General features: G+C 47.4%; 1 protein-coding gene across 2 annotated transcripts in view; it reads right to left on the reverse strand.

The window, feature by feature from the left end:
• Positions 1-13,841, reverse strand: part of LOC101539556 (multidrug and toxin extrusion protein 1) — a 38,904-nt gene extending 25,063 nt beyond the window's left edge. Inside the window, exons 1-3 of one of the 2 annotated variants that reach the window (XM_004621594.2) lie at positions 13,520-13,841; positions 4,043-4,144; positions 2,396-2,464 (exon numbers count right to left, since the gene is read on the reverse strand). In XM_004621594.2, coding sequence (XP_004621651.2) covers positions 2,396-2,464; positions 4,043-4,144; positions 13,520-13,654 — 306 coding nt within the window. In that variant the 5' untranslated portion in view covers positions 13,655-13,841. Of the gene's footprint in view, positions 1-444; positions 561-2,395; positions 2,465-4,042; positions 4,145-13,519 lie in introns of those variants that run through there. The other variant, XM_055140806.1, reaches the window with a different exon arrangement.
• Positions 13,842-15,841: the final 2,000 nt, after the last annotated feature.

The raw sequence follows: 15,841 nt of genomic DNA on the forward strand, positions 1-15,841 counted from the left end.
CTACGTGACCCTAGGTAAGAGCCCTGCCTGCTATACTATAGTTCTAGCCCAAGAGGAATATTTTTAAGACACGGATCCAGGTTCCCACTGGGAAACTGAATTTAACTGACACAGATATTAAGAAAAAAATATAAAGTTCCCATGTGATTCTAGTTGAGATTTTATCACCTGGGAATTTGTAAGAAATGCAGAGTCGAGTCAGAGAGATAATACAGCAAGTAAGATACTTGCTTTGCACATGATCTACCTCTGGCACTCTATATGTTCCCCCAAGCCTGAAAGTAGTGATCTCTGAGCATAGAGCTAGGAGTAATCCTTGAGCACAGCCAGGTTTGCATCCCCAAAACCAAAACCAAAACAAACAAACAAACAAAAAAACACAAAGAAAAACAGTCTCGGGCCCTACTCCAGGCATAAACTTGGAGGGCAGGGATGACAACATACTGCTGCCAGTGCCTGTAGGCCTGCAAAAGCCAAACTGCACATCTCACAGCTCTGTTTAGACATCTCCACGGTCACTCTGTGTTCTCCATAGGTTGAGATTAATTTGAAATTCAATGAGTTGCTTACACCGCTGGTCCATGGCCCATGGCCTGATGCTAACCTGCAAGTGTAAAAAAGTTAAAAAACAATGGTCTAGGCTTTGGTTAGAATGGCTGCTCTGTGTGCTGATATCCAGAACAGGAACCAGTTCATGGGTGTAAAAAGGTTGAAAAATGCTTATTCCACTGGAATTAGGAAACCCTACTTGATAAAGCATTTCCTTCCTGCTTTATTGTATATCAGATTCACCTGGAGGGCTTACTAGAACATAGGTGAGTGGCCCTCAGTCAGTGGTCAGCTGATAAATATTTAAGGACATGGTCCTTAAATATTGTGTAGTTCTCCCTCTTGGAGAACTTGGCCTCTTGGAGAACTCAGGTCCATCTCTGTATCACTGTATCACTGTCATCCTGCTGTTCATCGATTTTCTCGAGTGGGCGCCAGTAATGTCTCCATTCATCTTAGCCCTGAGATTTTAGCAGCCTCTCTTTACTTGTCCATCCTAAAGCTGCCACATTGGAGGCTCTTTCAGGGTCAGGGGAATGAGACCCATCATTGTTACTGTTTTTGGCATATCAAATTTGCCACGGGAGCTTGCCAGGCTCTGCCGTGTGGGCAGGATACTCTTGCCAAGTTCTCCAAGAGGGAGAACTACACAATATTTAAGGACCATGTCCTTAAATATTTATCAGCTGACCACTGACTGAGGGCCACTCACCTATGTTCTAGTAAGCCCTCCAGGTGAATCTGATATACAATAAAGCTTGAGAGACAGGGATGCAGAAACATGAAAAGCAACAGGAGACACAGCTGCTTCTCCCGGAAGCGAGCATAACATGAGGCCCCCCATAGTCATGCCACCGGACTCTGCTGTTTTCACAAGGGTGCCACAGAGGGTAAAAAGCCCTCCCTGCCCCAAGGGACCCAGCCCCGGGAGCTGGCCTCCACAACCCAACCACCGCCATGCTCCAAGCCTCCTCCCCACACACGCAGGGGCCAAGCCTCACACATGAGTGAAGTCCCACAGAACCCAGGTAATGCGGAACTTTGTGATCTTGGACTCTGGGCTCAATGGGACCAATATGAGTGAACATATTCCTGGACTGTGCGGCCGCTTTTGCAGCAGCACAACACATCATAAGATACTCCCTACCCATTCTCCATAATTACTACACCATATTTGATGGGGTTCAGACAGTAGGCAACAAATCATGAAGGAAATAAGTGTATATATATGCATATATACATATTTTCAGATATATATGTATATATATACCAAAGCTCACATCACCCGAACTTTAACAACATGTTAGTGATATCCTGCCAAAATAGAACAATCTTCACACTGTTTCCTATATGAACACTATTTTGTAAACATGTTCAGCAGTTCTTTATAACAGACAACAAAAAATATATTATTTTGGTTGAGTTTTGGGACAGGAATTGGGGCTTGGGATGAAAATATTCTGAATCTGGTGGGAAGGTATAATGGTGGTGGGATTGGTGTTTGAATATTAAATGTAGTCAAATACTGTGAACTAACTTTTAAAATTAAAATTTTTTTTAAAAAAGAAAAGCAATAGGAGGTATGTTTGTAAAACTTCCCCCTTTAGGCAAGGCAGTTGTGCAGATACGAACTAGCTCAGCAACTATGAATGACATTCAACCACATGTCAAAGAGAGCAGGCAGGATTGGGAATAAGTAGCTGACAAAACACCAGGGCAGGGTTTGTTAGGGCCTTCCTCCTACTGGACATAGACTTGCCATTTGGGCTGCTGGGAAAGTTGAACTTTTTGAGAGAAGATGCCCACAAACACTCTGAGAGAGGCTATGAGAGAGCTTTCTGTTTACCTGGGAGATGAGAGTGTCACAAGCAGAGGATAAACCGAACCCAACAGAGATTCCAGTGATGTTAATAACCTGGATATAAGCACAAGGAGAAGGTCATGCACTTAAAAAAGGAAAAACAGGCAAATTCTGTCTGATTCCAGTCTGCAGTCAGACTGGAATCAACCATAAGTCAACTCCAAGTTATCTACCTGGGATCCACTGGGACGATTTCATTTAAAGAGTAACAATTTTAAAGTCAGAAGAAAAACATAAGTCTTGCCCATCCCTCTCCATGTTAAGTCTTAGGCATTTCATTTCTCAATTTCACAGAGAATTTTTTCACACCATTTCTAAGGGGAAATTCATCAGGGAGTAATAGCAGTTCTGATGAATTTACTTGTTCAAGGTCAAGCAAGGCCTGTTACAATGCCCAAAAGAACTCCGGGAGCACAGGAGTAATCCTGAAGTAAAAGCTAGTATCCCACGAGCTGGAGTGGTAGTACAGTGAGTAAGGTAATTGCCTCGCATGTGAATGGTTATAGATTGAACCCCAGCACTGCCTGGTCCTCTGAGTTGCCAGAGATCACTCCCAAGCACAGAGCCAGGAACAGGCCCTGAGCACACTTGGGTGTGGACCAACACCCTTCCCTTGCAACAAGGCTAGTGTGCCAGACCTTCCAGGTTCTTGTCTTGACAAAGTTCAACAACAAAACCGGGGGTTCCAGAGCAGTGCCCCCTAAATCAGGGAGTGAAATTATAAGACACCTGATGTTCTTGCTGTCTAAAACCACTACCTCCTCCTGAGACTGCCAGGAACCGACTGACAGCAAAATACCCTCTGCGTGCCTAGGGGTTGCATAAGAGTAGCACCACAGTTCAGAAGAAGCAAATTCAGCTCCCAGGAGGAATTGCGGGAAGAGTCATGCGGTCCTCAGGAGCAAAAGGGGAAATGTGGGGGCTCAGGGGAGCAGGGGACACATCCTGCTGCAAAACAACTGAGTCCACTTACCTGGAAAAAATGTGCTGGCCCTTTAACACAACCAGCTAACCCAGAGGTTGAGGACAGCCCTTTGGTATCTGGGGTTAGTATTCAGTATGCAGATTTGGATCCCATCCAATTTTAGGTTGAACACTCGACCCTGAGTTTTCTCTTTCTAGTTTCTGTTCCTGATCAGGATTCTCAGGGAGACAGACAAGTAGTGGTGGGGAGGAGAAAGGGAGCAAGGTTCCTCTTAGTGAAGTTTCCTCAAGCCCTTTATTATGATCCCCTTCTCTTAGCTGTGGGAACAAAAGCAGGAGCCCAGGGTCCATGGATTGATTATAAATCAGCTCAGATGGTGGGCCCGCCCCTACACACACACACACACACACACACACACACACACACACACACACACAAGGTGTTCCCAGTCTAACTCCCAGAGCTGGAAATATTTGAAGCTACGTGGTCTAGGATAATTAAGATTATAGATGATAACACGATTGCAGCCATGATAACACCTAGATTTGAGCCCAGTGAACCCTATGTTGAACTTCCAACCTCCAACACACTAAGATAATAAACTTGTGCTCTTTTAAGTCAACAAATTGTGGTAATCTGTAACCACAGCAAGAAGAAACAAGTACAGATCATTTTCATCAATCCATGTCAGAAAGCCCCATACGTACTGCAATGGCAAGCGTGACGGCGTCCAGTTCCAGCTTCCCCAGGTGGCCGCAAAACACAGAGCTTATGAAACTGATCAGAAATACCATCAGCTGGGCCAAGAACTGGAAAAGAGAAAAACAAGGGGTTGTGGGCTGGCCATGCTGCCCAGAGGAAGGAACAGCTCTTCCCTTAGGATTCCCCTCCCAGCAGCAGGGGCCTCACTCATTCCGGGGGAATGGGCCACTTCTGGTGGGCTTCTGGGAACATTTGAAACAACTAATCTGCAAAAGCAATCAGAATCATATTCTTGAGAACATTTTCATCTTTTTTTTTAATCTGCTTTTTTATTTCAGATGCTCATGCTGTATTTTGTCCAAAACTCTCAGAGACTGTCTTCTAAGATAACTCTTTTTTCCTTTTTTTATATTTGGACCACATTCAGTGATGCTCAGGGCTTAATCCTGGCTCTATGCTCAGAGATAACTCCTAGTGGGCTTGGGGAACCATATGAGGTGCCAGGAATAGAACTCTGGCCATGTGCAAGACAAGTGCCCTACCCACCGTACTCTCACTTTGGCCCCTTGGGGTAACTCATTTTTCATCCCAGGTTTCTACCTAGTGGGTAGTGAAGCCACTGACAGCAAGAATGCTGGCCAGCAAGAACATTGTACAGACAGAACTTGATCAGGATTAAGATCACCAAGTAGAAAGGACCCAGGATTAAGATCACCAAGTAGAAAGGACCACACTCTGGACCCTCAGGGTGACACTTGAGGGCTTAGTTTCTTTTTTAAATGATTTTTTATTTTCAGGTCTTTTTTTTTTTCTTTTTGGGTCACACACAGCGATGCTCAGGGGTTACTTCTGGCTTTGCACTCAGGAATTACTCCTGGCAGTGCTTGGGGGACCATATGGGATGCCGGGGATTAAACCCAGGTCGGCCGCGTGCAAAGGCAAACGCCCTACCCGTTGTGCTATCGCTCCGGCCCCTTCAGGTCTTATTTCTAAGTTCAAATTGACCCTTAGAAATCTCTTTTCAAAACACAGCCTATATTAGAGAACTAGGAAATAAATGATCCATTTTCAAAGAAAATCAGGGTAGGTTTAGAAATTATCAGGACAATAACTTTGATATCCAATGCTTTGTGTGGCTACTGAGAAAACTCTAGAGTCAATAGCACTCCTACCAAAAGAAAATGCTTGTGTTTTGCATTTTCTTATGAGTAGGGTGTGAAATCACATTGTAACTGATCATGAAAACTGGAGAGACCAGAGCTCAGAAAAAATAAAGTTCAAATGAAGCCTATAACAAGTTTTATTTTTAATCCCTTTAACATTGTTTTAATATTTATACAACAAATAAGAAAACAGGCTTTTCCCTTCTCCTTTCCAGAAAAGAACTTAAAGAATAGAAAAGGGGGTCCAGAGAGATTCTACAGCAAGTAAGGAGCTGGCCTTGCAGGACCTGACCCAGGTTCCATCCCCGGCACCTCGCATGGTCCTCTGAGCATGGCCAGGGGTTATTCCTCAACACAGAGCCAAGAGAATGCCCTGAATTTGATGAGGCATGGCCCAAAACAAAATAAACAAAATAGAAATTTTTAAAATATAATTGAATAAGGAAGAGTAATTTCATAGAGTTTTACCACTTTCTCTGAAAACAGGAAGGGGTCAGATGTGTAGAGAAGCAAAATCAAATTAAACAAACCACACAGAGACACATACACAGGCCCCTCAGGCTCCATTCCCCAAGTCAGGGTCTAAGATCAGAAGACCAAACTACGTGGTGCCTTTGTGCCTTTTGGAATACTGAGGCAGGGGAGGTTCAGTTAGGGGGTGATGGTGGTGTCACACTCAGCAGTGCTCATGGGAGCACTATTTTATTTATTTATTCATTTCTGGTTTGGAGGACCACATCGTCCAATACTCTGGGATTACTCCTGGCTCTATAGTGCTCAGGATGGGGACCATATGGGAATGCCAGGGATTGAAAGTGGGTCGGCAGGGTGTAAGGCAACCCTCCCCACTATACGATCTCTCCAGCCCCAGGAACACTAATTTATTTGATATTCCTGCTGAGAGGAATAGTGTCAGGTACAACCCCCCGCCCCCCAACCCTGGTGCTGAGCAGAGATCAGAAGTTAATCAGTCTCGCCCACTATGGTCCTTCTGCTAGGCAGTCACCAACTCTTCCTCACTTTTTGTTCTTTCTTCTTTGGAACTAGGGAAGAAATGTCTTCTTTGGAACTAGAGAAGAAATGAGATCAATATAATGGGAAAGGGGGATGAAGAGACTCCGGATTTAGGGGGTTAAAGTGATATTACCACCCAAAGTGCCCTTTGAGACTTGCTGGGGGCTGGAGCGATAGCACAGCAGGTAGGGCATTTGCCTTGCACATGGCCGACCCGGGTTTGAATCTCAGCATCCCATATAGTCCCCTGAGCACCGCCAGGAGTAATTCCTGAGTGTAGAACCAGGAGTAACCCCTGTGCATCGCCAGGTGTGACCCAAAAAGCAAAAAAAAAAATGGCAGTGCTGGGCTGGCGAGATAGTACAGTGGGTTGGGCACTTGCCTTGCACAGGGCCAGCATTCAATCCCTGGCACCCTATGCCCCCCAACACCTCCAGGGGTGATGCCTGAGTTCAGAGCCACGAGTAAGCCCTGAGCTGGGGTACAAACCTTTCCCTGCAAAAAACCCTCAAAACCAAAAATAAAGGCATTGCTTGCCTAAAGCTCAACAATAAATGCTGCATCACGCATTTCTTTTACATCTTCCCAATTCTGCCTGTCGCCTCACACACTAGCCAAGCAGTGCGCAGCAGCTGGTTCCCACCCAGGATGGAGACTAACTACCGGGAGAGGTAAGGTGCCCCTACCTAAATGAGGTGGTGTGTGTGTGTGTGTGTGTGTGTGTGTGTGTGCGCGCGCGCGCATGCACTCGCGCGCACGCGTGGGGGGGGAGTGCATATGAAATTGAGGAAAGGAAGAGGAAAGCAGCTTTTATGGACCCCTGGACTGGCCTTCCCTAGGAGCTGCGTTCACAAGCCCTCCTCCTTCCCCTTGCGCCCTGCTCCTACTCAGCAGCCCTCCCAGGCTCAGGGTCAAGCCTCCGCTCCTCCTGCATCAAGCCGGGCTGGGCCAGCAGAGGGTGCCTCAGTTTCCCTGTTGTTAAGTCCATTTGAAGCACACTGGATCTGCATGGCACCTCTACTTCACGGTCTAGCTAACTTCAGGGAGCAGCAATTCTGTGCCTGGGAACCCTGGCCGCCCCCGCCCCCCAAAACACACACACACACACACACACACACACACACACAAACTCCAAGAAGAAGGGACAGCTTCGGGCAGCTGTGGGTCTGCGCTTAGGGAATCTTGCAGCTGCACTGTGGTGGCGGGGTGGGACTTGGCCAGGCTTCGGACCCCAGTCCTCTGAGCACGGCCAGGACACGAGGGCGCCTTCCAGACGGTGCCGGGTGCATGAAGGATAGATCCCACGTGGACATGCAGCGTAGATTTGCCCCTAGTGCTAGGACAGCTTCTGGAGCCGCACTGGTCCCCCCAGTCTCCTGCGTGTGCTGGGCCCCAAGCCAGACTGGGTCTGAAGTCTCATTTCCAGGGAAATTCAGATACGGAGATATGAGCCCTATTTCTTTCTTCTTCCTCTTTTTTTTTTTTTTTTTTGCCTTTTATTGGGGCCGGGGGGCCACACTGGGTTGCTCAGTCAGGGGTTACTCCTGGCTCTGCACTCAGGAAATGCTCCTGGAGGTGCTCGGGGACCATATGGGGTGCCACGTGCAAGGCAAACTCCCTCTCCACTGTGCCCGGAGCCCTAGTTCTCACAATCCTCAGAACCACTTTGATAGACCCCTCCACCGCGCTTTAGTTGCACCTTGGACAGGATCTTACTTATTTAGACTGATTTAAAACTACTTCCCACGGCCCAGCAATGACCAAGCTCAGGTGATCTGAAACTTCCTAGGAAAGTCCTGAAGTCTGAGGAGGCTTTGGGATGGGGTGGGGGGTAGGGAGATTCATTCCCCAGGGAAAATATCCAACTTAAGGATTCACTAGTTCACTAGTGAATTCACTTGCTGCCGTCTCCCCCTCAGCCCAGCAGTCCCTCCCAAAGCCAGTGCCCTGAAGAAAGGAGGGGCAGGTGAAGCTGCTGGTCCAGGGGGCAGTGCTGCTCTTCAGTCCTTCCAATGAGTTGAAGAACAGTCTGGGGTTATTCCTCCCTTCCATGGCCCACAGAGGCCCTTCTTTCTGCCCTGGAGTTACCCAAAAACTGCTGAGTCAGGGTCCTGCCCACGAGGGATCAGATAACCATGAGTTTAATGCTCCTGAATCCACCAGTGGGGAGACAGTTTTCTATTCTGACAGTCCCACGTTGTTGCAACTTGAAAGCCCTGTTCCTACCTCTGTGTGCATGTACATGTGTATGTGACTGTGTGCATGTATTTATGCGCACGTGTGCATGCATATGTGTGTGTGAGAGATGAAGGGCATACTTTACTGCATCACCTCCCAAGCCATGGCACATGGTTTTCACAGTCACATATAACAGATGTGACTTTAGTGTCCCACACAGCCTCCTGGTACTCATCTGCAAGGGAACTTTTCAGCATGGACTGAAAGAATAATCCTCAGCAAGACAGGAGACAGGAGACAATAAAAAGCAAAGCAGAGAGTTGTAAACTCAGAATATGTGAAAAATAAACAGTTCCAAGGAACCTGAAACTAGATGGAGTACTCAGAGCACCTGTGGCAGGGGACAGGCCACAGGTGAGGCACTGTCCCCACCTACAGGTATTCGGTGGATTCATTCCAAGAAGTTATTGTCCCTTGGCTGTGAAATTACATAATGCAGAGGTCATGAGGGGTCAGTTTGCTTTATGATGCCAGCATAGCTCTGGAATCTTGCTAGCCACTGTCTTCAGGCCATCCCTGCATTGTGGACCTGCCTGTCCTGAATCCTTGTAGGCCTCTAAACTGGTTGTCATGACTTTGAAAGAAAACTTATGTCTTCTCTATTGTCATTCCCCTGAGCCTTCTCCCAGATTTTCTATTACAAATTGATCTGCTTGGAAGATCAGTTTCCTGTGGAGCAGACAGGCATTTTCTCAGGGCAAGAGCCAGTCCAAGGGAGGGAATGGCTGTGTCTTACACAAGGCAAGAAAGTCTAGCTGGATGAAGTTGATCCATGTGAGACGCATCTACTACAGCTGCCACTAGATAAATTCCTTTGCTCAGGTGATAGAAGTTACACAGGCTCCTTCCTGAACCTCTGTCCCAAGATTTTTCTGGATCCAGGGTTCATATTTATTAATCAAGCACCATGCACTTCATCTAAGGTTCTGAGTTCCAGGCCTCCAGGTGCGCTCTTAGCCACAGCCTGTGACTCCTACAAAGAAGGATCCACAAGGTGGTGTGCAGTGGGCCTCAACCCATCTCAAGAGTCTCGTGAGGCCATGGGATTTTCATTTCGACACATCCTACTTCCACCTTATCCACACTTTTTCAAGATGCAATCAACTAGCACTAGTCCCTGTAGTACTGTGCTGTCACAGGACATGGTGCTGTGTGCAGGGAATGAACCTAGGCAAAGTCTGCTTCCCCCAGATGTCTCAATGACGGTCTCAACAACCCCAGTTCAAAGTAGCCCAGATGTATCAACTAGACAACAGAAAGGGCCACCCTGTACTTCTGTCCCTTCTTGTCCCAGAGATCCTTTGGGTCAGGCAGCAACAAATAAAACTTCTACCATTTGGCAGCTTCCAAATGATGCTCCCAGGGACAGCTGTCAGAGAGGTGATGAATATAAATCTGACCCATGTGCCACATCAACAGGCAACCAGCCCAAAGTCATGTGGCTACTTGGTGGTAAAGGAACAACTAGGACCCAAGTCCCCTCCCTGACTCTCGATGGCTAGTGTGGCCAGTATCCTGGGAGTACACTCGTGGTAAAGATCCAAGTAAGGAAAACCATGACTCCGTTCCTACCCCACGGAATCTGTAGTGCTCCAAACGCATCCTCGTGTGCCAATAGAGCTGACACAGATGAGAAGTCCAGCAAAGAACAAAGATATACTGAGAGTACAGCAGAGGAACCAGAGACTGTTCCTGAAGGAAATGCACTTAGCTGAAACCCAGATGATGAACTGCAAGTGAAAGTGGCTTCTGTCCAGAGAGAATATTCTTGACTGAGGGAAGAGAGTAACAAGAGATTACAAGGTGGTGGACATGGTTCAGGCACCAAACAAAGGCTGGGGTGCCGAGAGACAATGAAACAAGATCAAGGTGGCCAAGCCTTAACAGAACTTCAAGACCAAGGAAAGACAGTCACAAGCTTCATGTGCATTTGAAGAGGACTTTAGTAGCTTCAGGCAGAGCACTTTGGGCCCATGAGCTGAAAGGGGGAGATTTAGCTGGAGACCACAGTGGTCCAGATTGGGATGCAGAGATGATCAGGCCTTGGCAAGGATCGGGAGGAGAGAGGGACATTCCTGGAGTATGCCACTCCCAGTCCAGCACGGAATACTTCCTCGGCATTCCCAAATGGACAACAGTTTCCTTCCAGGCCTTTATCAGTTCACCTAGAGAGTTTTCTGCCTCGAACATCTTGTTCCTGCTCAATCTTACAGTGTCATGAAGCACTTCCTGCAAACTAATCCCCCATCTCCAGGGCGTGGACATGACTTTGCAGGGCCTTCCTGTCCTCCACTGAGGCCAGCCAGTCTCTCCTTCACCGCCACCCCTCGTCTCCCAAATAGCAGGGCCTTTTTAGTTTTTTTCTGTCTACAAAACTCTAAAAAATTTTCCAGCTCTCTCCCAAGTTTTCTCTTTCCGAGAATTCTATTGTGTTTTGTACCCTTGCCAATACTACACAGAGCCCAATCTGGTGGGGAGCAGTTACTCCTGCTCCAGGATTCCGTTTCTGACATTCCAGCCTGTGGAGGAGGTGATAATGACAGAGAAAGATTGAAGTGCCTGAGGCTAGGTAATTTTAACTTTGCCTCTCACATAAATACATTTTCCTAAAGCTCTCTGCAGGACAAATGGAAAACATCTCTGGATAGAATCTTTTCTGTTGCACGTGGTTCATCTCACAATCTTTTCATTGTGTCCTGAGATATTCCCTCCCTCCTTAGAAGCCTCATTTAAAGGCTGGTGAGAGAGTGGTGAACCCCAACAGGATTCAAACCTCCCTGTTAACATGTGAAGCCTGGAGGAGAGATGGTGAGTGGGAAAGAGAAAAATCAGACAGGAGCTGCAGGTCAGGTTACCCCCTAACTTGTTATGGTGTCTTGAAGGGCAAAGTGCAGGACCCTGAGCAGGGAAAAGAAGTTGGTGAAATAGAAAACTTGCAGCAGAAGGGAACAAAGATGAAGACTTAAAGGCACATAAAAAATTTACAAGAAATTTTAAAAGTATGAACTCTGTCCTCATTGGGGGAAGATGTTACTTACAAATGTTTTCAAACACTGGAAAGAAAACTTCCAAACAATCTCAGTAAAATTTTAGAGCTTTTCTTTTGTCTTCATTTTCCTAGGAATTTGTTCATTGGTAACAAACACAGGCATATACATGCATACACATGTGTAGTGCCTGTCCCAGGAACCAGAAGGATCCCTGCACCAGAGGACCAGTTCACTGCGATGGCTGGTGTGTTTTTTTTCCATGCTGTTAGAATAATATCAGCCTTACTGGTGGAGGGATGGGTGTTTGATCAATGTGAGATTGTAACCCAAACATGAAAGCTTGTAACTCTCTCACGATGATTCAATAAATGTTTTTTTAAAAAATAGGGAAAAAAAAGAATGATATCAGCCTTGCAGAAATAATTCTTACAGCAGTTCTGCAACGGAGTGTTGGATAAAAGCAAGGATTATTTTCATTTTATAAATGAATAAGCAGAGATTGGAAGAGATTCCAAGACTACTCAAAATCATGGAGTTGTTTCACGAATCACCTCCTGAGATCAAAGCAGGAAAAGGGTCAAAGGGAGTGAGATTTTGATCTAGGTGTTCTTGCAATATATTTTGTAAGAGAACCTCAGCAACTCTTCCTGCTTCATGGGCTTACATCCATGGCTTTGTCCCTGACACTACCCGGGCCACGAGTGCCCCACAGGATCCTGCAGAACAGAATGTCCACATGCCAGGACATACAATGGTCCACCTTAGCCTTCGCAGGTGCGGAAAGTCTACCCTGTGTCAATAGTTTATTCACACTTTAAAATCACACCAGGCCCTTTCTGTCCAATGAAATGACTCTCCACCCCTGCCCACTGGACACCACCCTCTGGCACGAACACTTGATTGGATTATATTTCTTGTGGCCCTTGTGGTTTTAAAAACCCACATTGCTTTTAAAAGAGAAAGATGGATGACCAACCCAAGATCAAAATAGGAAATTAGAAACTTTCTCTCTCTCTCTCTATCTCTGTGCGTGCATGCGTGTGTGCATGTGTGTGTGTGTGTGTGTGTGTGTGTGTGTAAAAGAGAGAGAGAGAACGTGAAGCTGGTGATCAAACCCAGGGTCTCACAGGGTCTCACACATGCAAAGCATGGGCTCTACTCCAGCCCAAAAGGGTTTTAAAAAAAATACTAAAATAACTTGAAAGAAGAAATATGGGAGAGAACCCTCCTGCTTTCCCCAGACAGAGACTGATTATATCAGTAATTCCAAAGAAATTATTTTGGAGACAATTTATCTTCTGTGACAATTTATCTTCCTTCTCCACAACTCGAAAACATTGTTTACATACCTCAGCTCCTAAACTCAACAGCTAGTTTTTAAGCCATCAGATTCCTGCATGATCTTATTTTATTTCTAAATTCATAATTTATGTGTTTTAATATTTAATGTTTAACTTATAGTTTAGGTCACATGGTGCTGTTTTTAGTATTGATGCTACTGCACATCCCCAAACCAAAAGTGTGCAAGACCCCTCTCCATTGTCCCAATGTCACCTTTATATTACCATTTGATGCTGTTTTGTCTATATACCACTGATGAGTGAAATCATAACGTATTTGTTATTTCACTGACCACGATACCCTCCAGTTCCTTCCACGTGCAGAAAAGATCCAAGATCTCATTTCTTCCTTAGAGCGGGGAGGTATTCCGTGAACTGTATATACCATTATGGAAAATAGTAAGGAGCTTCTTCAGAAAGTAACATTCCCAAATGACCCAGCGATTCCACTTCTTGATACTACCCCGCACCCCTCCTAACAAAACCGCTAGTTCAAACAAGTCGACCTAAGCACACCAGTGTCCTGCGCGCGCGGCTAGCAGCAGCCGGGACGGGGAAGCGGCGCGGACCGCCCGCGCGCCCGCGCTTCGGGGCCAGTTTGCGGCGGGCGCGCTGGGGGGCACGGTGAGGCACGGTGGCCGCGCTCCCCGAGGGCGACAGTCTTCCGCACGGGCCGCTCGCCACTGTCCCCAGGTCCCCACGCTGCCGCGACGGCTTGCGCGGAGTCCCCAACTCACCGCGGGGCCCGCCAGGACCAGGAGTTCCCAGAGCTCCTCTCGGAAGCCGGCCAGCGGCGGGCAGCGGGGCCCGCGGCGCGGGCGAGGGGCACCCCGGGCCGGGAGGCGCGGCCCGGGCTCCTCCGGGGCCTCCATGCGCCGGCGGGGCCGCGGGGAGACGCGGAGCGTGCGCGGCCCGGATCGGGCTCTGCCGCAGGCGGAGGAACCGGGAGCCGCCGCGACCCGCGGGCCCGCCGCCAGCCGCCGTCCCGGGCGCAGCCCAGCGCCGCGCTCCCGGCTGCAGCTGCCGAGTGTCGCCCGCAAGCGAGTCCGCTGGGTGCGTGTGGAGCCTGGAAAAGACTTCGCGGGGACCCCGAAGCGAGCAAGACCAGCGTTTATTAGAAAGTGAAATGCAACGCCCCCCCCCCCCCGACACACACACACACACACACACACACACACACACACACACACACACACATGGGCGGGGCTGGGAGGGGGCGGTGTTTGAGGGAAGCACCGCGGAGATGTTTCCCCTTTGTACTTTTTACCTACTTCCTGCTTTGGGGAGTCCCATCTTATCCCTGCCTCTTATGTTTATTTCTCTTGGGAAAGGTGAAGTTTACTTAGAACCCAGCAAGTTGCTAGACCAGCTCTTTTGGGGACGGCAAAGAGGACTTTGGAACCACGGGCAGCACTAACTTGGTTGGCATGTGGTTCCGTGCTGTTCTCTCGTTCTCTCATTGTGCATTTGTTGAAAGTCTTTTTCTGTCTGCCCCAGGTGTGAAAGGTGTAAACACAACTTCTGCCCAGGAGTCTAACAGGTTCCCCCTTTGCTCCCTTCCTGCCCATCCCTGTGAAAGCCCATCTCACCCGCCTAACACCCTCCCAACCCGCTCCATGACACGGACCGCCGGCCAGGATCTTCCATGGACGACCTAGTGGTCTGTGACCGAAGTCTGGCTGTTCCAAGGGGAGTGGATGGTGTTCCAGCAGAAAGAGCAGGATCCTTTGAAGTTTGGAAGTTCCAAAGTACAAGCAAATAGGATTTATTAGGAGGAAACTTAGGTCTTAAGGGCAGCAACTTGCTGGCTTCTGGTGTAGCCATTTACAAGACATATACAAAAAGAAGTGATCATTAGAAGGGGCAAATTAGCAAATTAGATATACTGACCTGAAGGTTCTGAAGGGAAGTTTTTGGCCCTCCAGATGATGGGACTGGTATCTCTTGTCTTCTCAGTCTCTGTTGGTGATGAGACACCTGAGTCAGCCCTCCACCTCCATAAGTGAAGGACCAACACACCTTCCCAACCTGAGCGTGAAGAACTCAGCTCTGGATCCCAGGAGTCTTGATGGATGTGTGAGTGGAGAAGAAGGGCCAGAATGGCCCTTTCCCGAGAGAGTTTGTAATTCTGGTGAGTGTTGGTAAAACTCATTTAGAAAGATGTGAGGGGAAAGAAAGGAAGAAGTGTGTGTTTAAGAGAGAATACAGGCTTCTTCAGAATGGAAATGTACCATAAGCAAAGAAATATATGTGCAAGCAAGTAAAATACATGTTCAAAGGAGAGCATGTTCTTGAAGCCAACTTCGGTGAGCTTTGACTAGTACCAAGTACCTAGAGAATAAAGGGGTTCCCGATAAGACATTTAGGGTTCAGGGAGTGTTTGTTGATCAACCTTAAGAGTGTGTGTGTGGGGGGAATGAAGAAAAGTGTATGCCTTTGAAGTAAAAATACTCAAAATATTGCTGTATCAAGCAATAAGTGAGTGCATATAGGGTTTTGAAGGAGTGAAGTCCTGAATCAGTGGATGAGGGAGTGTGCATTTGAAACAAAGCCAGGGGGATAACCTGCTCCAATTTTGACAAGTTTTTTCTCTCTGCTTTCTGGTTTGTATCTTTAAGGTCTGATTTTCTCTTTCCACTTTTCCCCATGATTGAGGTCTCCAGTCAGAATGTAAATAATACTGAATCCCCACATCACTGACCATCTGTTGGGTTATCTGTGCAGTGAATAAAGAACTGTTATCACTTTGCAAACTTCAGGATAGCTTGGATATGGGGATTATTTCTGGGATAAGTGCCTTAGTTACTTCCTGTGCTATTTCAGTCTGCGTAGGGAATGCTTCAACTCATCTATCCGAGGTGTGCACCAGGACTAGCAAGACTTTGAACCCACACTTTGGGACAGCTGAGCAAAGTCCAATTGTCTTCCTCTCTAGGTGTCCAGGCCTCTGTGTGTGGCTGACCAATGGGGGAGACTCTTGTGGATTGTTACTTGCACAGATTTCTGACAAACTCAGTCCAAAGTACTAGCTAGCCTTTGCCCACAAAGAACAGAGTGAC

Source organism: Sorex araneus, chromosome 5 (genome assembly GCF_027595985.1).
Source record: "Sorex araneus isolate mSorAra2 chromosome 5, mSorAra2.pri, whole genome shotgun sequence".
Classification (NCBI taxonomy): Eukaryota; Metazoa; Chordata; class Mammalia; order Eulipotyphla; family Soricidae; genus Sorex; species Sorex araneus.